The sequence below is a fragment of the Chenopodium quinoa genome, unplaced genomic scaffold (assembly GCF_001683475.1).
Source record: "Chenopodium quinoa cultivar QQ74 unplaced genomic scaffold, ASM168347v1, whole genome shotgun sequence".
Classification (NCBI taxonomy): domain Eukaryota; kingdom Viridiplantae; phylum Streptophyta; class Magnoliopsida; order Caryophyllales; family Amaranthaceae; genus Chenopodium; species Chenopodium quinoa.
This window is the reverse complement of record NW_018744026.1, coordinates 4,745,184-4,769,099: the sequence shown is the minus strand read 5'-3', so window position 1 is coordinate 4,769,099 and position 23,916 is coordinate 4,745,184. Positions and strand designations below refer to the sequence as shown.

The 23,916-nt window shown below is 37.0% G+C and overlaps 1 protein-coding gene across 1 annotated transcript in view; it reads right to left on the bottom strand.

Annotated features, from left to right (window-relative positions):
• Positions 1-23,016, bottom strand: part of LOC110690305 (probable bifunctional methylthioribulose-1-phosphate dehydratase/enolase-phosphatase E1 1) — a 31,831-nt gene extending 8,815 nt beyond the window's left edge. The window contains exons 1-8 of the mRNA XM_021867126.1: positions 22,873-23,016; positions 20,643-20,916; positions 19,967-20,103; positions 19,296-19,391; positions 15,248-15,367; positions 14,873-14,962; positions 10,428-10,604; positions 2,592-2,747 (exon numbers count right to left, since the gene is read on the bottom strand). Coding sequence (XP_021722818.1) covers positions 2,592-2,747; positions 10,428-10,604; positions 14,873-14,962; positions 15,248-15,367; positions 19,296-19,391; positions 19,967-20,103; positions 20,643-20,892 — 1,026 coding nt within the window. The 5' untranslated portion in view covers positions 20,893-20,916; positions 22,873-23,016. The remainder of the gene's footprint in view (positions 1-2,591; positions 2,748-10,427; positions 10,605-14,872; positions 14,963-15,247; positions 15,368-19,295; positions 19,392-19,966; positions 20,104-20,642; positions 20,917-22,872) is intronic.
• Between the last annotated feature and the right edge of the window lie 900 nt (positions 23,017-23,916).

Sequence of the window (23,916 nt, the reverse complement as noted above, 5' to 3'; positions counted from 1 at the left end):
TATGAACCACATAACGCTCAAACTAATGAACTAGCTATAATAGGTCACTATGTGTTTGGGTTTGGTAAATTGAACATAGGTAGGTATATTATACACCATTTGAGTCGACATGCCGCCGCTAGTACCACCACTAGGACCCCTATTCGATTAGGAGGCCTTATTACTAGTATAGCAGTTAAAAAAGTCGGGTTTAGTGAGACTAGGGCTGAGGGTTTCACTAATTGTGTGGGGGATACTTTCATGACCACTAGGTATTTGCAGAGTGTTTGGATTGGATTGGATAGAACTAGATCGTCAGCAAATCCCTCATTGGTGTGTTAGGGTAGGAAATGACCCATTACGAGTTTTTACCCTTCCTAGCCCCCAGTTGACCGCTTGCTTTTCCCCCGAGCAAGAGTTGTACACCTATGACCTTTTAGTTGCCCATGCCTAGGGGCGAGCACCACCACCATCACCACCACCACCCCATGTTGTACACCTATGACCTTTTAGTTGACCTACCTGTGTTCAATTTACCAAACCCAAACACATAGTGACCTATTATAGCTAGTTCATTAGTTTGAGCGTTATGTGGTTTATACCTACCTAAAAAACAAGCGCCCACAAATCTTTGCCAGATTTTAGGGACGAGATGGTGAATAGGTCGAGCACTAGCATGTTGGATGTTTGGGGCCGGTAAACCAGTTAAAACACGATAAATATCTTCCATTTTGTAATTTTCATGCAAGCGATGGGGAGTTTCGATTCCAATCCAAACAATTTGCAAAATTCAATATAAGTTAAACTAATATTTTTATTATTCAACCTAAATTGCAAATTAGAACCATTTTTATTATTTACAACATTCAAAGAAAACAAAAATTCACATGTTAGTTCACGATAAAAAGGATAATGCATATCAACAAATCATTCATGAACCTTTTAACATGATCATATAATCTTAGTGATTCAAGAGAGGCTCGGCGGAGCCACCGAGAAGAAATTACCTCGCGCACAATCAAATAGAGCTTGATGAGCCGTTTCCGTTGGGTTTGTGTTGACATTCGGATTTTCGGCCACTCATCGATTTGTAATTCTGGGTCATATGCTTGGCTTGAGCTAAACCACGCCCTCCTTGATTTCTTGACCTCTTTGATGCCATTGTTTGAAAAAAAAATTGTTCAAAAGTGAACAAAATTGGTATAGAAGTGTAGAGGGTGAAGAGAGGAGAAGGAATATGTAAAAAAAAAAAAAAAAATTAGATTTGGGTGAGAAATGGAGGGAAGATCTTAGAGAGAAGGTAGAGGATTTTGAGTTTTTAGAGAGAGAAAGAATGGAGGAAAGTGAAATAAGGAGGAAAGAAGGAAGAAAGGAGTAAAGGTGGGATGGTGGTATAGCGCCCGGTCGAGTGGGAGCTCGACCGATCGGGCGTAAGTGAAGAATATTATTTGCCGCTATCCCGATCGGGAGAACAAACCCTTTAAAAAATTTCATCTCTCGCGCAGCAGAGCTTCGCCCGAGCGAACAAAGTGGTTCGTACTCGTCAACTCTCGCGCCCGGTCGAGCGCGTCTTTTCTCGCCAAGCGAAAACTCTTGAAAATTTGACCTTCTCGCGCCCGGTCAGGCGCGCTACAGCAAAGAGGGATACGATTTTTTTCTTCTTTACTCCAAATTTAGCTAACTTTTTTTTCTCCAAACGTGTACAAAAACTCTGATACTCATTAAATCCCCTCGACTCTCCTCTCACAAGAAAGCTGAAGAGTGCCACCTTTCAAGAGCTTCTGGTACATCCTCAAAGACTACACCCTCAAGTTCATTATTCTGGAATCCAGTTCTCCATATGTGACCCTGTGAGAAAATTAGTTTTCAGGATTCAGACAATAGCCTAGTCAAGATAGGTTCTTTATACATCTTTGTGATTTTCTAATTACCTGCAGCTGCTTTAATGCAGTAATTTTCCTGTCAGCTTTGATCATACCCCAACGTTGGCAACCAAAGCAGCAATAACCTCCTCTTTACCCTCATCATCAGAAGGGATTGGAACAGCACCAACAACGCCAGCTTTAAGATCTTCTTCAACCTACAAAAATAATGCTCATTTCAGAAACAATTTTGTGAGCTAGCAAGCAGCATCTGACCAATTAAACAACGCTGCAGAGTACAGATGTTCACAAGATCATTACAGCCTCAGGTGCCAAGACATATTTGATATACTAGTAAGACCCTAATTTATGAAGCACATATAATTGTAATTTAGCGAGCCATGGTGTTTGTGGACTTTCTTGGACACCCAACACTTACCCGAGACTCCTCAGACATACATGACACACTGAATCACTGAAATTCAGGTTCTGGTGAAAAAAAATAAGCTACCATAATCATATCTGTTCTTTATAACATTAGTAGATTGGTTTACCCTGAAGGCATAAGAAAACAGACAAATAATTAATCTGAAGAAGCATATCTAAAAGTAAAACATGCAGGGATATACATACCAAACCCTAAGCCAAGACATGGATCCTCACTACCAAGAGCCGGGAGATCGTAAGAGGCCTTTAATGTAGCTAATGAAACAGTATCATAAAAGATCAAAAAAGAAAACATGATCTTACTTGACCACGCAGTAGCTTAATATCATCTTGAGTTTCTGGAGAATCATATGTAGAGCTCAAATGTCTTCCAACATTATCACGAGCATATGGGAAAAGAACGTCGGTAACAAAAGATATTGGGGTTGTGGTTCCTTCAATGTCGAGAACAATGCAGCGCTGCACAATGATATTAAACAAGGAAATTAAGATAAAAGTAGTTTGTAATTTGACAAACCAACATACGACTTTAAGCACTCCCTCTGTTCCTCATTTTTACACATCAATAACACATGTTTTTGATAAACTTCCAACAAAAGGATTTTTGATGATATATCAAAACTAACACTTGCATATGATACACCCTCCCACCCCTTTTACCAACCTTGATTGAAGCCTTTTTAGTGACAATTAGACAAGTAATACAAAATTTATACATGCTAAGATCAAGTCAGTTGTTACCTCAGTGTGGACACTGGATATCTTATGAACAAGCAAGTTGTCAAAAAACAAAAAAGTATAGAACAAAATATAGACCCTGGGTGCAGGGAGTTAAGGTGGGTGACCAAGTTAATTTGCAGTCACTGGCCACCATATCTACAGCGCAAAGGACAGTTCATGATAAACAAATAGAGACAATACTGCTACATTACTTCCACCGCCAACCTGAACCAATGTATAAAAAAGGTCAAGGCGCACCAAGGCATTGTCAGAGTTCCCAGCTCCTAAGGCACGCCTCACTGTGATTCGTTGAAATGAAGTGCATATAATAAACGATAAAAAAATTTGTGGAAAACCAATGCGCCTCATCAAAATCACATCGCCTAGGCCACAAAAGCTACATGACCCCCTAATGCCTTGCGCCTAGGTGACCAATTTCAAACACCGACCCGACGACCCCAACTACTAATTTCTAAACATGGCCACAGCAAGATTCCATCCTTTACTTCCACCGTCAAATCCCATCACCATCAACATCACCAACAAACCACCTCCACTACCCTTTTAACGCCATGTTCACCCCATTGTTGCTGTCGCTGACAGTTGACAAATCAGGGAATTGCCACACCAATGATTCCTTAAATCTCTCAAAACACAAGAGTATGGCCTCAACTTGGAAAACCAACACATGACCACTATTACTCCATCCCTCCCCCAACACTTGTTTCTTATAGTCAATGTTTGGTTCATTAAGTTTCGAATCTGAAACTAAGGCCTCTGGCTAATCATAAGTTCTTTTGCTATTTGGATGGGTATTCGGGATTTTTCCAAATTCCAATTCACCCTCAAGATCAGGAAAAGACTACATTTACATGCCCTTATGGTACTTTTGCTTATCGTAGAATGCCATTTGGTTTGTGTAATGCCCCTGCCACCTTTCAGCGTTGCATGATGAGTAGTCTATCATGGAAGTCTTTATGGATGATTTTAGTGTGTATGGTTCTTCATTTGATGCATGTCTTATTAATCTCACTAAAATTTTGAAAAAATGCGAAGAATGCAATTTGGTTTTAAATTGGGAAGTGTCACTTTATGGTGACTAAGGGAGTAGTGATTGGTCATATTGTATCTAATAAGGGGGGTATACAGGTAGATAAAGCTAAAGTTTCTGTGATTGAGCAATTACCTCCTCCCGTTAATGTTAAGGGGGTTAGAAGTTTCTTAGGTCATGCGGGGTTTTATCATCGCTTTATCAAAGATTTTTCTAAAATTGCTAAACCACTAACTCAGCTTTTACTCAAGGATGTCCCATTTATTTTTACTGATGAGTGTCTCGAGTCTTTTAACAGGATTAAGCTTGATATCGACACCTATCATATGTGCTCTCGATTGGGATCTCCCTTTCGAGATCATGTGTGATTCCAGTGACTTTACATTAGGAGTCGTGCTAGGATAGAGAAATAACAAGGTTTTGCATGCTATCTACTATGCAAGCAAAACTTTGGATGAAGCCCAAGTTAACTATGCCACCACGGAGAAGGGGTTTCTTGCTGTGATTTATGCTTTAGAAAAATTTAGATCATATCTAGTTGGTTCTAAAGTTATTGTTTTTATTGACCATGTAGCGTTGAAATATTTGATAGTCAAGGCAAAATCTAGGCTCCTCCGTTGGGTTCTCTTGCTCCAAGACTTTGATGTGGAGATCAAAGATAAGAAAGGTGTAGCAGAACACTTGCCACGAATCAGGTATGATAAGGGTAAGAATTCTCTTCATATAGATGATTCTTTCCCTAATGACCACTTGTATGCAATTGTACAACATCCTTGGTATGCCGATTTTGCAAATTATTTGGTAGGCAGTACTACCAACATAAAAAGAATTCCTTTCTGATGTTAAACATTTTTTTAAGATGATCCTTTCTTTTTTCGTGAGTGTGCATATGGATTATTTCATAGGTGTGTTCCCGAAAGGAAAGTTCACTGTGTTCTTACTAGATGCCACAACTCACCTTATGGAGGACATCATGGTTCCACCTAAGATCAATGAGCATGTTCAAGAATGCAGACTTGGATTGGCAACATCTCACGGCGGCATGAGATGCCCCAAACAGGTATATTGAAAGTTGAAATTTTCGATGTTTGGGGTGTTGATTGCATGGGACCTTTTCCTTCTTCACGAGAGAATCGATATATACTTGTCGCCGTTGATTATGTATCCAAGTGGGTTAAAGCCATTGCCACACCTACCAATGATGCCAAGGTGGTCCATAGGCTTTTCAAGAAAACCATCTTTAGTACATAGAGCGATAATTAGTGATGGAGGATCTCACTTTCAAAAGTGGAAGTTGGACACCCTTCTCAAGCAGTATAGTATATACCATAGGACAAGTTTAGCCTACCATCCCCAAACTAGTGGCTAAGTTAAAGTTTCGAACCGTGAGATCAAGGTCATTCTAGAGAAGGTGGTAGCAAAATCAAGGAAAGATGGGAGTGATAAGTTGGATGACACCATTTGGGCGTATAGAACTGCATATAAGACCCCAATTGGTACTACTACCTTTAGACTTGTGTATGGGAAAGCATGTCACCCCCCAGTAGAATTAAAGTTTAAGACATATTGGGCTATTAAATAACTTAATTTGGATGCTAAGCTAGTGGGAGAAAAGAGGCTCCTACAACTTAATCACTTAGATGAGTTTAGGTTGATGACCTATAATAGTGCACGCCTCTACAAGGAGAAGACCAAGAGATGACATGACAAGATGATCCTTCTAAGAGAGTTCAAAGAGGGTGATAAGGTTTTGTTATTCAACTCTAGACTTAGACTTTTCCCAGGAAAGTTGACGACAAGGTGGTTGGGTCCTTTTACTGTAAAAAGGGCAAATAAGTTCGTATCTATGGAATTATACGATGATCGTAGTAGGGTATTCAAGGTAAATGGTCAAAGACTCAAGCTATACCACGAGGGGGCTACGATTGGTGCAGTTGAATTACTTCACCTAATCGCTTCTGTCCCATCTTGATAAATATATGGTAAAAAGGTCGTGCGGGATCTATAGATAAACTAGTGCTTTGCACAAGGCAACCTATATTTTCTTGCTTTTAGTTAGGTTTATTCTTTTCTTTTTCTTGTGAGAAGAGAGTAGAGGGAATTTAATGAGTTTTTGTCTAGAGAAAGAGTTAGCCAAATTTGGAGTAAAGAAGAAAAAAATAAGACCCCTCTTTGTTGTAGCGCGCCCCACCGGGCGAAGCTCCACCCGACCGAGCGCGAGAGGAAGCAAAGAAAAGAGATTATTCGCCCGACCAGGCGAGTTGAGCGAGAAGAAGGTCAAGTTTTAAAGTGTTTTCGGCCAACCGAGCGAAGGCACGCCCGGTCACCGGGCACGAGAGTTTGACGAGTACAAACCACTTTCAGAAAACTTTTAAAGGGTACGTTCGCCCGATCGGACGCGAGAGCGGCAAATAATATTCACTTAGATCGCCCGATCGAACGAGCTCCTGCCGACCGGGCGCTATACCATCGTCCCACCTTTACTCCTTTCTCTCTCTCTCTAGAAACTCAAAATCCTCTACCTTCTGTATAAGATCCTCCCTCTATTTCTCACCCAAATCTAAAAAATTTTACATATTCCTTCTCATCTCTTCACCCTCTACACTTCTATACCAACTTTGTTCACTTTTAAACAATTTTTTTTTCAAACCCATTCTCAACAATGGCATCAAAGAGGTCAAGAACTCAAGGAGGGCGTGGTTCAACCTCAAGTCAAGCATATGACCCAGAATTACAACTCGATGAGTGGCCGAAAATACGAATTACATCACAAACCCAACGGGAATGGCTCATCAAGCTCTATGAGCGCGAGGTAATTCCTTCTCAGTGGCTACACCGAGCCTCACTTAACTCACTAGGATTATATGATCATGCTAAAAGGTTCATGAATGATATAGGAATGAGAAAATTTGTTGATATGCATTATCCTACTTATCGTGAACTAAAATGTGAATTTTTGACATCTTTGAATGTTGTAAATAATAAAAATGGTCCTAATTTTCAATTTAGGTTGAATAATAGAAATATTAGTTTAACTTATATTGAATTTTGCAAAATTGTTAGGATTGGAATCGAAACTCCCCACCGCTTGGCATGAAAATTACAAAATGGAAGATATTTATCGTGTTTTAACTAGTTTACCGGCCCCAAACATCCAACATGCTAGTGCTCGACCTATTCACCATCTCGTCCCTAAAATCTGGCAAAGATTTGCGGGCGCTTGTTTTTTAGGTAGATATGAACCACATAACGCTCAAACTAATGAACTAGCTATAATAGGTCACTATGTGTTTGGGTTTGGTAAATTGAACATAGGTAGGTATATTATACACCATTTGAGTCGACATGCCGCCGCTAGTACCACCACTAGGACCCCTATTCGATTAGGAGGCCTTATTACTAGTATAGCAGTTAAAAAAGTCGGGTTTAGTGAGACTAGGGCTGAGGGTTTCACTAATTGTGTGGGGGATACTTTCATGACCACTAGGTATTTGCAGAGTGTTTGGATTGGATTGGATAGAACTAGATCGTCAGCAAATCCCTCATTGGTGTGTTAGGGTAGGAAATGACCCATTACGAGTTTTTACCCTTCCTAGCCCCCAGTTGACCGCTTGCTTTTCCCCCGAGCAAGAGTTGTACACCTATGACCTTTTAGTTGCCCATGCCTAGGGGCGAGCACCACCACCATCACCACCACCACCCCATGTTGTACACCTATGACCTTTTAGTTGACCTACCTGTGTTCAATTTACCAAACCCAAACACATAGTGACCTATTATAGCTAGTTCATTAGTTTGAGCGTTATGTGGTTTATACCTACCTAAAAAACAAGCGCCCACAAATCTTTGCCAGATTTTAGGGACGAGATGGTGAATAGGTCGAGCACTAGCATGTTGGATGTTTGGGGCCGGTAAACCAGTTAAAACACGATAAATATCTTCCATTTTGTAATTTTCATGCAAGCGATGGGGAGTTTCGATTCCAATCCAAACAATTTGCAAAATTCAATATAAGTTAAACTAATATTTTTATTATTCAACCTAAATTGCAAATTAGAACCATTTTTATTATTTACAACATTCAAAGAAAACAAAAATTCACATGTTAGTTCACGATAAAAAGGATAATGCATATCAACAAATCATTCATGAACCTTTTAACATGATCATATAATCTTAGTGATTCAAGAGAGGCTCGGCGGAGCCACCGAGAAGAAATTACCTCGCGCACAATCAAATAGAGCTTGATGAGCCGTTTCCGTTGGGTTTGTGTTGACATTCGGATTTTCGGCCACTCATCGATTTGTAATTCTGGGTCATATGCTTGGCTTGAGCTAAACCACGCCCTCCTTGATTTCTTGACCTCTTTGATGCCATTGTTTGAAAAAAAAATTGTTCAAAAGTGAACAAAATTGGTATAGAAGTGTAGAGGGTGAAGAGAGGAGAAGGAATATGTAAAAAAAAAAAAAAAATTAGATTTGGGTGAGAAATGGAGGGAAGATCTTAGAGAGAAGGTAGAGGATTTTGAGTTTTTAGAGAGAGAAAGAATGGAGGAAAGTGAAATAAGGAGGAAAGAAGGAAGAAAGGAGTAAAGGTGGGATGGTGGTATAGCGCCCGGTCGAGTGGGAGCTCGACCGATCGGGCGTAAGTGAAGAATATTATTTGCCGCTATCCCGATCGGGAGAACAAACCCTTTAAAAAATTTCATCTCTCGCGCAGCAGAGCTTCGCCCGAGCGAACAAAGTGGTTCGTACTCGTCAACTCTCGCGCCCGGTCGAGCGCGTCTTTTCTCGCCAAGCGAAAACTCTTGAAAATTTGACCTTCTCGCGCCCGGTCAGGCGCGCTACAGCAAAGAGGGATACGATTTTTTTCTTCTTTACTCCAAATTTAGCTAACTTTTTTTTCTCCAAACGTGTACAAAAACTCTGATACTCATTAAATCCCCTCGACTCTCCTCTCACAAGAAAAAGAAAGGAATAAAACTAAACTAAAAAGCGAGAAATACAGGTTGTCTCTCGCTAGTTTATCTAGGTCCCGCACGACCTTCTTACCATATGTTTATCAAGATGGGACAGAATCGATTAGGTGAAGTAATTCAACTGCACCAATCGTAGCCCCTCGTGATATAGCTCGAGTCTTTGACCATTTACCTTGAATACCCTACTATGATCATCGTATAATTCCACATAACCGAACTTATTTGTCCTTTTTACTGTAAAAGGACCCGACCACTTTCCTAGGAAAAGTTTAAGTCTAGAGTTGAATAACAAGACCTTATCACCCTCTTTGAACTCTCTTGGAAGGATCATCTTGTCATGCTATCTCTTGGTCTTCTCCTTGTAGACGCGTGCACTATCATAGGCCATCAACCTAAACTCATCTAAGTGATTAAGTTGTATGAGCCTCTTTTTTCCCGCTAACTTGGCATCCAAATTAAGCTCTTTAATAACCCAATATGCCTTGTACTTTAATTCTACCGAGAGGTGACATGCTTTCCCATACACAGGTCTAAAGGGAGTAGTACCAATTGGGGTCTTAAATGCGGTTCTATACGCCCAAACGGTGTCATCCAACTTATCACTCCCATCTTTCCTAGATTTTGCTACCACCTTCTCTATAATGGCCTTGATCTCACGGTTCAAAACTTCAACTTGGCCAATAGTTTGGGGATAGTAGGCTAAACTTGTCCTATGGTATACACCATACTCCTTGAGAAGGGTGTCCAACTTCCACTCGTGAAAGTGAGATTCTCTATCACTAATTATCACTCTAGGTACTCTAAATCTAGGAAAGATGGTTTTCTTGAAAAGCCTATAGACTACCTTGGCATTATTGGTAGGTATGGCAATGGCTTCAACCCACTTGGATACATAATCAACCGGCGATAAGTATATATCAATTCTCTCGTGAAGAAGGAAAAGGTCCCATGTAATCAATAACCTAAACATCGAAAATTTCAACTTCCAATATACCTGTTTGAAAACCCTAACATGCAAACAGTGGAAAGTTGGAAACCTATTTCAAGGTAGACTTTGGCCTTTCCAATTTCTTATTAGCCATATCTAAGTCTATTGTTAAGGGGTTCATCACTTGGAGACTAAAAGATTGTAACCCTAAGGACAGTACATCAGGAAATCTTGAATGATCCCAGGGAATCTAATATGTGATATTCATGGGTATAGAAGAATTTGGTAACCTGCAATCCTAGAACATATTATACCTCAGACTCTTAGAGAGAAATAGCAATTGCATATCCATCATAAAAATCAAGTCAAGACAGAACTTGATGCAATCAGATCCAAAAAATAATAAATCAATGGACCATGGAACCAATTTTTCTCAAGAATGGAAAAGATGAAGTAACTTACTGGTTTTGGCTCCCCAGGGTTCAATCCAGAAGTCCCAGCCTTAGCAGATACAGCTCTTTCACCACTTCTGAAATCTGCTTGAATCCTCTTAATAGGACCATGGGTGGGAGTAGACCAGTCCAGACCCATTTGATTGAGTTTGATCGCAGCATCAAATAGATAGTGGTAACATTCAGCCTAAAAAAATCACAAGTTAAAAAAATTTAGGAAATAGATAAGGATCAATAACATCTGTACAAAATAGGAAGGTAATGAAGAATTAATTATCCTCCCAAGTGCAACAAGAATGATTTTTTTTTATTATTATTATTATTATTATTTAAAATAACAAAGTCATGTGCACATAGTTATTAATATTACATGGCCTTCTACATTAGCAAGAAAAAACATTTTCAAAATTTCTTGTCTATTTTAATTGTTGTAAGTTGCAACCAATGGAAATTCAAATTCTACACCCAAAATATGGATCATTTTTAGCGCAGCAATAGACATCAGACCTCTGCAAGTGGAATCTATTAGTGCTCATGGTCAACTAGATTAGATTATATTGGGATATGAAATATTTAGCATGCCAAAAGTACATGAAGATAAAGCTTAGACTAGTAACTGTCCAGCTTCAAACATCCGCAAGTTTGGAAAACCTCAGAACTGGATCAGACATTAACTTCATGCTGAATGACTAGAGTCACTCAGCTAACATATATCAGATATTCAGATCACAAACAATCCAAATATACTGATGCAAGGGTGATTTGCAGTTTATAAATTTTCAAAACAAAGGTTGTTCTGCATGGCTACATATGTAAATCTCTGCAATAATATGGTCATCACTGCAAGAAAATTACATCACTGGCAAGAAATAATTATTAGATTACAAAGAGAAGGATTACAACCCAGAGGACAATAAGTCACCAGCACAAAAAACCTGAAAGAAAAACATAAATTAAATCCTACTAAACCTTCCCCAAGACCACAATCCTCAAGATCAATGTAAAAGATAAATTTTCCAGCTCCCTACTCTAAATAATATTTGAGTTAAGTATACAGGAGGGACTAAAGAGAAAGTTGCAAACAAGGGACTTGACTTTCACTAGTAGCATATAGGGGATTGGAAGTTGATCGGAGGTCACTTTTCCGATTGAAACTTGCTACAACCAGTTAATTCAAGTTTAGGACTTTAAGGGAAAATTCCATTTTTGAACAGAAATTTCTTCAACCTTCTGACAAACTTCTACCCACCCGTCTGCCATTGAAGACCAAAAAGAAGAAAACTTCCGACCACAGTTCCTAGCAAAATGCCCAATAAACCCATTATATCAGAGTACTATTTAAAATTACATTAAGTGAGAGATGATTTTCCACCACATTTCATAATCACCATCCTCAATACCCAAAATGAAAAAGTACCAGGGAAAAGTTTAAAAGATTCCCAAAATAAAAATCTAACACTAATTATTTTCTACTCTTCAAAGTCAATAATAATGTCTTCAAAATCACCGATTATGTTCTCTCTTCCCCAAAAATTCAAAATTTCAAATTGAAAAAAATAAATGTTAATCGATCTTGTAACTTGGTTATTTCTCCCAAATTGCATTCCTAACCTTAAGCAGATCTCTCCCTTTCAACATACTTCCACCCCTTCAAGCACTGAAAATGATGCTATCCGCGTCCTCGCTGTATACTTAAGCAGCGGCACCTACTCATCCTTGTCTTCTTATTGATATATTGTCTTCCATTAATTAACAGAGAGAGAAAAAGGAAAATTTGATGGTTTTTTTAGTTCTTTTGGAGTAATTTGTTATGGGATAATGTAGGTCAAGTGACTACTAGATGAGTGAGAAACAGATTATTGTGATAAATTGGCAAGAGTCATGGCAAACAATGAAACTTAACAATGGAATTGAAGCTGTAGTTTCAGAAACAAAATCTCTGAAATAAATGTACTATGAAATGACATCAGAATTTTTTTTTTTTTTTTTTTGAACTTGATAACCGGTTATGCCTAAACACTGGTTAAAGTTCCCTAATACTAATGAAAGTTCAGTCCCCAATCTGCAATTTTCCCCGAAGTTTAGTTCCCTTCTTTATACTTAACTTAATAATAGTTCCAAGCATAAGCTTTTGATACTGGATATTACCCTTACCATTAATAGCATCCTAGTGGGAGACACTTAGGACTATTAAAGTTAGGAGGCAACTACTCTTTCCTCCTGCCAGCCAAATTGACCACTGGATGCTGGACAACAGCATTTAAAATTAATTTGCACTACCTGCAGAACCAACAATGATATATCTAATATATAAAGGACCTAAGTGACCAATAACATGCCTTCTTCATCAGAGATGATTCTCATAAACCAAAAAATCTTATGCCCAGAACAAGAGCTCATTACTTGACCTGCATAGATACTACTATCAACAAAACACCAGCTAACCTTGGTGTGTGTCTTTCTTCTGCAGAGAAAGAATCATCAACCGTATATGATTTACCAGATCCAGTAGGAGAAGCAATCATCCTTAAGAGGGTCTGACTACCAAGCACAAGAAGATCAGCTTACTGAAATTTAACTCCATGATCCTTGCAACTATAAGCTAGCTCAACGGCCAAAGCCACACTATCCCCCAAGGCCCCAAGTTGTTAAGAACTTTTACTTAATGGCAGATGTAAAACAAATATGGAAGATAATAGGTCAAAACAGACAATTGAAGTTCCAATATAGCCATATGACCGATGTTCAAATCATGCCACTCCTTTGTAACCTTAACATCAGACCAAAGACTAGGGATACTACTACTAGTTCTACTAGCCCTATGCTAACTTATTTCTACAAATTCAGATCACAGTGATAAGAAAAAAGGTTCATCAACCATTACAGTACTGGAATAGCCATTCCCCAAGACAATCAAGGGTAAGAACATAGACATAGACATCCCATCCTTGTCCTATAGCTCACAAAGCATCATTGTATGATGTGTATTCCACTTCCTCAATCATCAGTTCATAGTTCATCACTTCAGGTGCTGTAGACTGTAGACATGACACCATGAGCATTACTTAACATTATATATAGGGCATCACAAAACTCATTCACCTCCAAATGCATGGATTTACATGTTTGCATAGAACTCCCTAAAATCTACACTGCTGCTGCTGCTGCTGCTAATCAACAAAAATCAGAGGAGGCTATTAACTAGATCTCAAACACATATTGACTTTTGGTGGTGGTGACCCATACATGATCTACTTGAATATTAAAACAAAGGAGCACCAGGATCTGCCACAACCTCACCCTTTACCATTCTAACAAAAGCTGCCTAAATTCTGGCCATTGATTTCTCCTCAAAGAGAAAGCAAGCTTAAGAAACTTGGCCAGAGAGTTCTTTTGACCTATAACCACACAGCTCCCCTACCAAAGCTTTTCTTCTTAGGATAAAGGAGGAGCCAAGAGTTTCAAACACCAAACTTGCCTTGGAATTTGACACAGTTATCCTATGAACTATCTTATTTTTTACATGAAGGATCCTTTGGTATATCTTTCTTACCTTTACCCCAATAAAAAAGAATAAGTCTCAATTACTAAACTTTTAAGTGCCCCACTCAAGTTGAAATACTGATACACAAGGAAAATAGAAGAGTGGTGCTAGAAAAGGAGATCAACAAACAGAAAGAAAAGAAAAGAAAAGAGAAGAGAGAAGGGCACGAATAGAGATGGAGATAGAAGAGAGAATACACAACTTTAAAAATGTCTGCAGTAGATGAAAAAAACATTAATCCTAACCTATGTTCAGAAACAGTTTAGGATCCATCATGGGTATAATTCTAACAATTAGACTGGGTAAACATATGGGATGATTCCTTTAGCCTGCGACTAATTTCTAAGTGTCGAAAACATCACATCTTGGTACCCTAACTTCAAACATGGATATTTTGGTTGATCAAAAGATTTAGAGAATAGCTGAGTCAATTCAATTGCATCTAGAACAGTAAGCCTTGCAAGCACATAGGAAGATAGGAAGATTTTTATGTTTGTTAAGTACTACCACTACTACCAAGCTAGTTGAATAGCACACCTCTCTAAAAGTCTAAATGATAATATGCACAAAGGCTGACATAGCAATATGAAAACAAACTATTTCCATTCAACAAGCTTTGTAATGTACAGCTTGTATGCGCAAATTTGAAGGTAAAATTCAAGAATTCATCACAGCATGATCAAGATCCCATATCATTTAACTTCAAATGGGAAAATGACGCAAAAGTTGCAACACAGCAACAATGCATCATAGCAGCAGATGAATACAATTCAAAGAAGTCCGCTACAAAGGGGGGTTTCCGTTATCTTTACATGGTAGAAAAAAAGTTAATCCACACCAATTTCATATTGGAACAAATGAGACAGTGCTAGAACACAATGACTAATCGATCAATTAGCAAGTTAACTAACCTGGGTCTTTGCACTTATCCAGGAGTCTCCCCACACATATATGCCATGATTCCGAACAAGGACAGCAGTAGTTTTGGGATATGCTTCAATCTGTAGAAAATCAAATGGATTAGAAGGCATGTGGAAACCTATACTGACAGAGGCTCAAAGCATAAGAGAAATTGCAATTTTGCTACAGAAAAATATTACTACAGATCACTCCCTTAATCAACATTAGAAGCTGTAAAGTAGATATAAGGATAAAGACACAAGTTAATCCCTTTGTCCCACTTTATTTGCTAGCTATAATATTTGTGGATTGCAATGCTATTGTAAGCCACTATCTAAAGACTAATAGATAAAATGGGTTAAATGGAGCATAAAATATAGACTTACAGCTGCTGCAAGAGCGTCTGTGAGATCACGTTCATGAGCTGAATTTTCTATGATTGGAACTACAAGCTCATCATAATAGCCATGCCCTTGAATACCTTTGATCATTTCCATGTGAGTGATCTATCAAAAACCAAGAAAGACATTAAAAGAAGCATAAAAACAAATATAAAAAGAGGCAACACACAGAAATGAAAGCAAGTACTAATGTCTAATGATAAAGACAGTAGGAAATATTGCCCTGATCATGGGTCTTTGTAGCAAATTATCCCTCTAAACAGCTTGAGTGAACTACCACAAATTCAATCATAATAAGATGTTCTACTGAACATTTTCCGAATAAATCACTCCTATACAATTATGATACCATACAAAATATTCAAGTAGCCTGGATCAGATTTCATAACAGAACTTTAGGTATGCAACAAGGCAGGGATAAAGACTAAAGAGCTACAACAACATTCTTTCCCCTATGATTTTTAACAGGTAAGAGTACAAACAGAAGGGAATATAAAATGTTTATATAATTGTTATAGACTGAGTAATTCGGATTGTTTGAAGGTAACAGTAAGATAAGAAATAGAGGAAAACTTAGATATTTTGATTGAAAATTGCAAATAACGGCTACAACGGAAAGATGGCTAAAGCTACTTCCTTGAGGACTACTTCACTACACTACTATTACACGTCTACACTACTTCTACACTACTTACTACTTTCACCAATAACAACCTGAATATTACTATTGCATTGCTACCTCTTATATACCAAGCTCTCCCTAACACAAAAGTACCCTGACAATTAAAGACTTTGTCAGGTACTGCCAAGATGGCTTTCCCACACAAAAATCAGATGCCACACTTCTTAGTGGATCATTAAAGCTTTTGCATTCTTGCTGCTACAATTGCTGCTGCTACTGTGCTTGTCTTGTGGTCTTGTGCTTGTGCCTCCTCTCATAAACCCGGTGAAAGATTCTAGAATACCCAAAGTGCCCCTCCTCTAGGAAGCTCGGACTCGGGTACGGGTGTCGGACTCGGGTATGGGTCCAAGTGTCAGACTCGAAATATTATAAAATTAAGGATACGTGGACACGTTTTAAAAGAGTCCATATTTTAAATTTGGACTCAGGGACACGGCAATTTAAAAAATATTAAGAGTTTTTTTTTTTTAAGGAAAAAAAAAAATTAGAGTTTAAGGTAAGTAAAAATAGGTCAAAGTAAAAGTTTAGAGTAGTATTTATTATTCAGCTTTTAAAAAGATATAAAAGTAGTACTGTAAAAAAGAAAAGAAAGAAACAGTAAATAAGATTATAAATCACGTGAGTTTTCCACCCACCCCCACATTCACTATTTCAATTTTCAAGACTGCCTACCCCCACCCCCACGTTAAAAGAAAATAAAAGAAAACAGAAATTGCACTTGAAGTTGAATGGTCGAGAACTCGAGACTCAAAGAACCAGTTTTCCGTCACCGGCAAAGAAATCCGGCAACTTCTTAGTGTCAAACTGCTCGTTTTTCACTTTCGATCAAAAGCCCTAAGGTTAAGGCTCTTGGTTTGGTGAATCTGTCCTTCTATTTTAGATCTAGGGTTCACAATTGACGAGTCCACTTTTTCACCCAAGGGTCCAACCCAGATTCCGTGTCCGCACCCGGGTCGCGTCGTGTCGACACCGGTACGGCTGGGTGTTTGACCGAGTCCGAGCTTCGCAGCCCCTCCTTAAATCAGTTTATTACAATAATCTACGAAGATTAGCAGCTACAGCTATCTAGATATAATCATTGCCCACAAACATAGAAAATATATAATATAAATTGGTATGTATTGTAAAATGAGATAACAAGACCTTGCTATCTCATAGTGGGAAAGGGGAGATATGAGGCTCAAACGGAGGAAACGATTGCTCCACTAGACCAAATTCACACCATATATATGTTGGAAGTACGTCCTTTAAACAATGTGCATTATTCTAAAAGATAGTTTATCGGATTGGATACAGAGTAATCGATATGCCGAAAAATGCTATCGATCAACATACTTAGTGTAATTGGGCTTGCAACTTAATGTAAACTAATCATATAGGGTTGCACAAAAGCATGGATTGAACCAACTATACGCAAGAGGGCCAAGATTGGAGCAAGGACACATTAGCACATCACCACAAGTCCACAAGCCGGCCTAGAGGTCGTATGATGCTTAGGGTGACCGGCCAAATGGAGAAAACTTGGTCTAGGTTTTCCTTTCATTCAAATGAAGTTAGTTTAGGAAAGAATCAAGGGGATTGATTCCATCCTACACTAAATTACCACATGAATTAGAACCTAAATATTGTGTTCATATTCATTTCCCAAAAATGTAACATACGTATGGCAGAAGATAAGGAGGAAGAGAAAAGTTCTTGCTTTGTCAATCTCATCACGCAGTTAAATCGTGTATGCTAATTAGAGGAGTTCCGTGTGAAGTCCTAGACGTCTTGTAACCAGATCAAATCAGCTAGGGGAAGCACACTACACATTTAAATTAATATACATATCAATTATGCAAAATATATATACATTAAAACTGTAATGTTAGGCTTTACAGAACAATTTTTGGGTTTGTTTGAATATTTTATGGTTAAAAGGGTTGAATTAGGGCAAAAGATGGTTAGAATGGAAAGAGAAGAATGTTGAAGAGGGATTGTAAATGGCTGTATTTTTAGAGAAATGAAGAGGATAAAAATGGAGGTATTTAGTTTGGTGGTTTCATGATGTAGAAGTAAATAAAGAAGATGAAAATTTAGGAGGTAAAAAAGAGTGCAAACAGAAGAAGATGAGTGAAATTAGAAGAAAAGGCAGTGGCGGGAAACCGCGGGTCAACACTGGAAAAGACATGATATAACGCCACAAAATAGAGTAAGGATTCATCTTAAAAATAAATAAAAAATAAAAAATAGTTGTTAAAACAGATTATATCTTGCAAAAAGCTCCATATACAAGGGTTGTTTCTTAAAAATATCCTTCAAGATTAAAACCATATAAAATCATGCCAATTAATATAGTGACAATTTTATAAATTCGAAACATATATTAAAAATTACCAAAAATTAATATGTGTAAGATAACTCTTGATACCATTGTTAAGTTTGATGTGAATATATTATGCATAATATGGACTTGAACACACAGTAATCATGAACCTAATATAACTAGTAATATTCCTTTGTAGTGTGCCTTTCCTTAGTTCCTCTAATGGTTGACTAGCACACAAGATCCAATCGTGCGATGAGAAGAATATCAACGTGGTATTATTACGATCTACTTCATGTGGTAATACCGTGATAAAACCAGTTCCCTTGATTTTTTCATAAACTAACTCCACTAAGAATGGAAAACATAGACCAAGTATTCTTTCATTTTTCATCCATTTGGCCGCCACCCTAAGCATCATAGTAACATACGACCTTTGGGCCAACTTGTAGTGATGTGTCAATGTGGCCTTGCTCATTTGCTTGCAGTTGGCTCGATCCAAGCTTGTATGCGACCTTATAGGATTATTTTAAATCAAGCATGCTAATCATTAGTTGTTTATGGCTAAATATATCGATTTCTTAATTAAACTACTAAATTGTTGTCTATAATTAATTCTATAAACAATCATTTAGGATAAAGTAATGTACATTGTTTGAAGGACATACTTATACTGTACTTATCAAAAACCTAACATAATACTTATCTTATGATAAACGAAGTATATAACAATTTATTTTTATATAATTTAGGTATGTTGATAGCATATTTGGTGATTGTGAAATTTTGATTTCTATGGAAAAAGTATTTGTGTGGTTGATTTACATAGTCATAGTCAAAGGCAAAATTAATACTAGCAAAGTTGGATAAACCAAGTTATCTAACTACACAAATTAATAATATAATTGCCCATCAAACTTCCATTGTTGAAGTCTTTACTTAGCACATACAATACTGAAGACAAGGATAGCAAGAGAAAAAGATTCAATAAATAAACATAAAAGTGTAGTCAGCAATTTCAATTGATCAATAAGTAAATAACTCACTCGGAACTCATTTGATGTTGGATTCATCATCGTTACGAGACAACTTTCCATCCCATGGCTATGTATGACAGCTCCAGCATTACGCATCTGGTATGCCTGCACAAAAGATTGAGACTTAATATCATAAACTTTAAGTTGATGATCCTGGAAATCCCAAGCAACATTTTCACACAGAATATCACAGTAGAAGAGACGGTCATATTTCAGAAACAACACACAAAGACAACAGTACCACTGAAAACTTAGACAATAGAAACTTTTAGGCATCCATAAAGTGTTAACTGAACCGATCAGAGTATCAGACCACTCAAAAGTAAAAATTCAAAACATCAGACATAATTGGTTGAATCAGCCTGATTACTATCTAGCCGAGCTGTTGGAATAACAACCAAGAAAAGAAAAGATAGCCATCCTTCGGAATAACTAATGTAAGATCTATAGTCCCAAATATCTCAAGTTCCAAAACAGCAATTGTATTTTGTATTTTATGCAGTGTACATAAGCAGCTACACAATAAAAATAGAGGAAGCAATCAAACAGGCTTTTGCACAAAACTAGACAAGCAGGAAACCCCATAGAAACTAGAAAAACTGAGCCTTGCAACTCCTCTCCTTGATTGCAGATGGCCATAAAACCCAGTTGCCAGCTCAATGAATCAAGGAAGAGATTACCTTCATGAAAAGAGGACCACAATCTGAACATTTAGGTGGCTTGTTAGGGTAAGGTTTTGGACTTGGTGCAGATACAGTGGACCCGTCTGAGGAAAGGACATACATATCCTCTGAAAGCATCCTTTCCTTCTGGACTCCTACTCACAAACAAAAACATAGGAAGCAACATTAAAGCTCAATAAGACTTCTCAACAATAATAAAATAGAGAGGCAATCAAGATGTTATAACTTATAAGTAGGCAAAACAAGCACAACTGACCAATTGAAACAAAAATCGATTTCCAGCGAAATCAAAGCTTGAAGCTTTTCCAATTAAACTACAATCAAATGCATAGTAAAAAATAAAAATAAAAAACTAAAAACACCCTGAAAAAGAGAAGAATACCCACATCATAGAACCACACAAATTGATCAATAAAACACTCTAGACTATATTTTTCTGACTATAAACCATACTATCTAACAATCAAACACTTGCACAACACTAAACATTAAAGTAATGGGTAAACACATTATAAAAAAAAAATAAAAAAAAATAAAAAAAATAAAACATAAACCGGACAATCTTGATTAATCAAGCACTTGCACAGCAAAAAAATCAAAATCAAAGAGTACCCACATCACAAAACTACACAGATTGATCAATTTAACGGACAAAGCAAGAAAGAGAATATACCAGAAGGAGACATAATGATGATTTGTTGGGGTTTAGGGATGGAATCATCATGAACTTTGAGTGTGATGCTGCCACCGGTGCCACCAACCCAACCAAGGTGATAGAATTGACGGCAGAGTTCCGTGAGTAAGGCCTTTGCTTCTTGAACCGGCTTGCTCTCAAGATACGCTTGCGTTGTTGTAGAATTCGCCATTTTTAGGCCATTTCCTGCAGCTAATGGTCCTACTGATGCTGCTGATGCAAATGCCATCAACAATTTTTTCTCTTAGCAAATCTGTAATGATCAAAAAGCTTTTGATATTAATTTGTGTTTATAGTTGGAAGATTCTATGTACTACCTCCGTCACATATTATTAGACATTTTTCGAGTTAAGTACAAAGTTGGGGTCTAAGTTTTTAAGTTTTTCACCTTTTGGGACCTAAGTTTTTTTTTTCACCTTTTGGGACCTAGAGTTAAGAATCCGGCAAGTTAACTCACATTTAACTCACCGGAGAAAGACTTAGTCCCTTAGCACTCATTTTAGGGAAAAAAACATAATCCCTTCCTTTTTTAAAAAAAAAATACAACATAAATACTGTCAAACCAAAAAACACAGGTGAATCGTTAATAAATTTTAAAAAAAAAATTATAAAAATCGATGGTAATCTTCTAATGATGTTGATTCCTTAACCTTATTGCAATTTCTTTTAAAAAAAAAATAAATAAAACTTAATGCAATTTCTCCTTCAGCATTTGGGCAGCCATCTTCACTATTCCCAGCAACCCCTACGACCTTCACCTCCCCAAAATCACCCAACCATTGTAGCACCACCTCCAAATTCTCCAACCACCGTCCACAGCGCGTCCAGCAACCACAAATCGCACCAATTTCGATTCAACTATGTGTGTAGATTTCGTATACTTTTACCTACTAATTACTTACTTTTTATGTGTGACTTCAACATTAATATAATTGAGACCTCGCTTAACTTGATATCTAATATATACATATCAAATACGAAAAAGCATAGCATAACCTATTATCAATAATCAGCGGCTCTATAGATGGCGACCGATAGTCATGATATGTGACTAATTAATTACCTATTTAAAAAATGATAACCTGACTATAAACTATATACTACGTATGTATAAGTTGAAGTTTTCTTTTTCTATTATTACCAAGTTAAAAAGGGTTACTTCCTAAAAATATATAAATTGTCATATTTTAATATGAAGCATAAGTTGAGATAAGTTTTTATTTATTTATTTTTACGTATGAACTATACTTTATTTTTTTTGACGGGAAATTCATTGTTTAAACAATATATTTACAAGCTTATTTTGGTTTATTATTGTGTGTTTAGTTAGCGTGCTTGCAATTGTTTATCATTCATAATGTTTTCTAATTATTGTATATAATGAGTTAATGACAGTTGTGTTGTACACCATCGATCCATACTAAGCTACTAACCTCTCTAATTGTTAATATGTTATTGATCGTGCACTACCATCCTGAACAACATTAACTTTTAGAAGAGAAGAAAAATCTTTTAATAATTAGTGTTGAAGTTAAAAGGAGAGAAAATATAAAAATTAATAGCAAACTTTAGCCTTGTAATTAACCACATGTGAGAGAGAGTAATAAATGAAGGGACTAAGTTTTTAACTAAGGGACAATGTTTTTTTACTCACATTTAGTTACTTTTGGCCGGAAATTGGACTATAGGTCCAAAAGGTGAAAAAAAAAAAAAATTGAGGTCCCAAAAGGTGAAAAAATAAAAAACTTGGACCCCAATGTTATACTTAACTCGACATTTTTCCTCTCTACTTTATGTCAAATCGTTGCAAATAATATGTAATGGAGGTAGCACATTTGAAACATATAACTATTGTTATAGAATACTTTGTAAAACTTTATACTTCATCCGTTTCAAATAAATTACAACAAATTTTCCTTAAAAAAAACACTTAGCAGCCAAATTTAGAATTGATTATCAAATAAAGTTCGCAAATTCATAAAAATTTATTCTTGCTTGATAATAAGAGCACATAACAAAATTCTAGCAACGAATAAGGTGGTTTAATTTATGATAATAACTTCAGTGTTTATGACAAACAGTTCAACAATCCAACTTAGAAGAACACTAAAATGAATATACACTGCTAATTTAATCAATGATAATGATAGTGTGGAATTAAACCCTAGATTCTGAAATTGATATCAGATGATTAAGAAAACAATCTTACCAATAAGAAGCTGTTTCAATTGGAGAGGGAAGCTCAGGAGCTGCTTCAATGAAATGAAATGGAAAATTTCAGTGACGAATCAATGGAGATTGGAGAGAGAGGGGAGTGCAGCGTCGAAGTAAAATAGTTCCACGGAGGAAACAGGAATTAAAAGTAGGGCTGGCAAAAACTGACCCGACCTGATAACCCGACCCGAACCCGACCTGAAAATAGCGGGTTAGGGTTGAGTTTTTCAACCCGAATAATTAAATGGGTTGACACGAACCCGACCTAAAATTAAATGGGTTAGGTTCGGGTTGAGAATTTCAACCCGAAAATGACCCGTGTAACCCGAAAAAAAAAATTATTGGATCAAACTATTTGGTGACAGTAACATTTTTGCGTGAAACTAGTTTATAAGCTACAAGCCCAACTAAGTTAGCCCAATATTAACCCTAACTATATATAACACTTTCTATCTCATTTCCTTAAATTCTCAAAGATAGCCGCTTAACTCTCACTCTCAGTTTCTCTCTCTCTCTCTCCTTCATAAATCTCTTTGCTGCGTACACCTCTAGAGGCAAGAGTCAAGAGTCACTAGCAGATCTCCTTAAATCCTCGAATGGATCAGCTCCATAGCTTCGAGTTTGACAATCCCAAATAAATAGCTCGAACTAAAGTGACTACAAATAATCTATTCTTTCTCCCTGTCTTCTTCTAAGTTTTTTTAAGCTATTGATTTTGTAAATTTACTTGCTTGTAATTTCAACTTAGTTATAATTATTGTTGGTTTTTAATTCGATTGTTTTTATTTTCATGCAAATAAATTGTTCAAACTAGTATACAAGTATAAATTATTGTTCTATTTAATTTTATTTTTTTCTATTTTTCGTTTGTTTGACTCATATTTTCTGGGCGTATGAGCGATTTCATGCGTATGCCATATTTATTTGGTACTTAGATTGTGGATTATAGCTTTGAAATTTCAAAAAAACAGGTTGTTCAAGTTATATTCAGGTTAAAGAAAACAGATTTAGACAAAAAAAAAAATCAGGTCATAAGGTT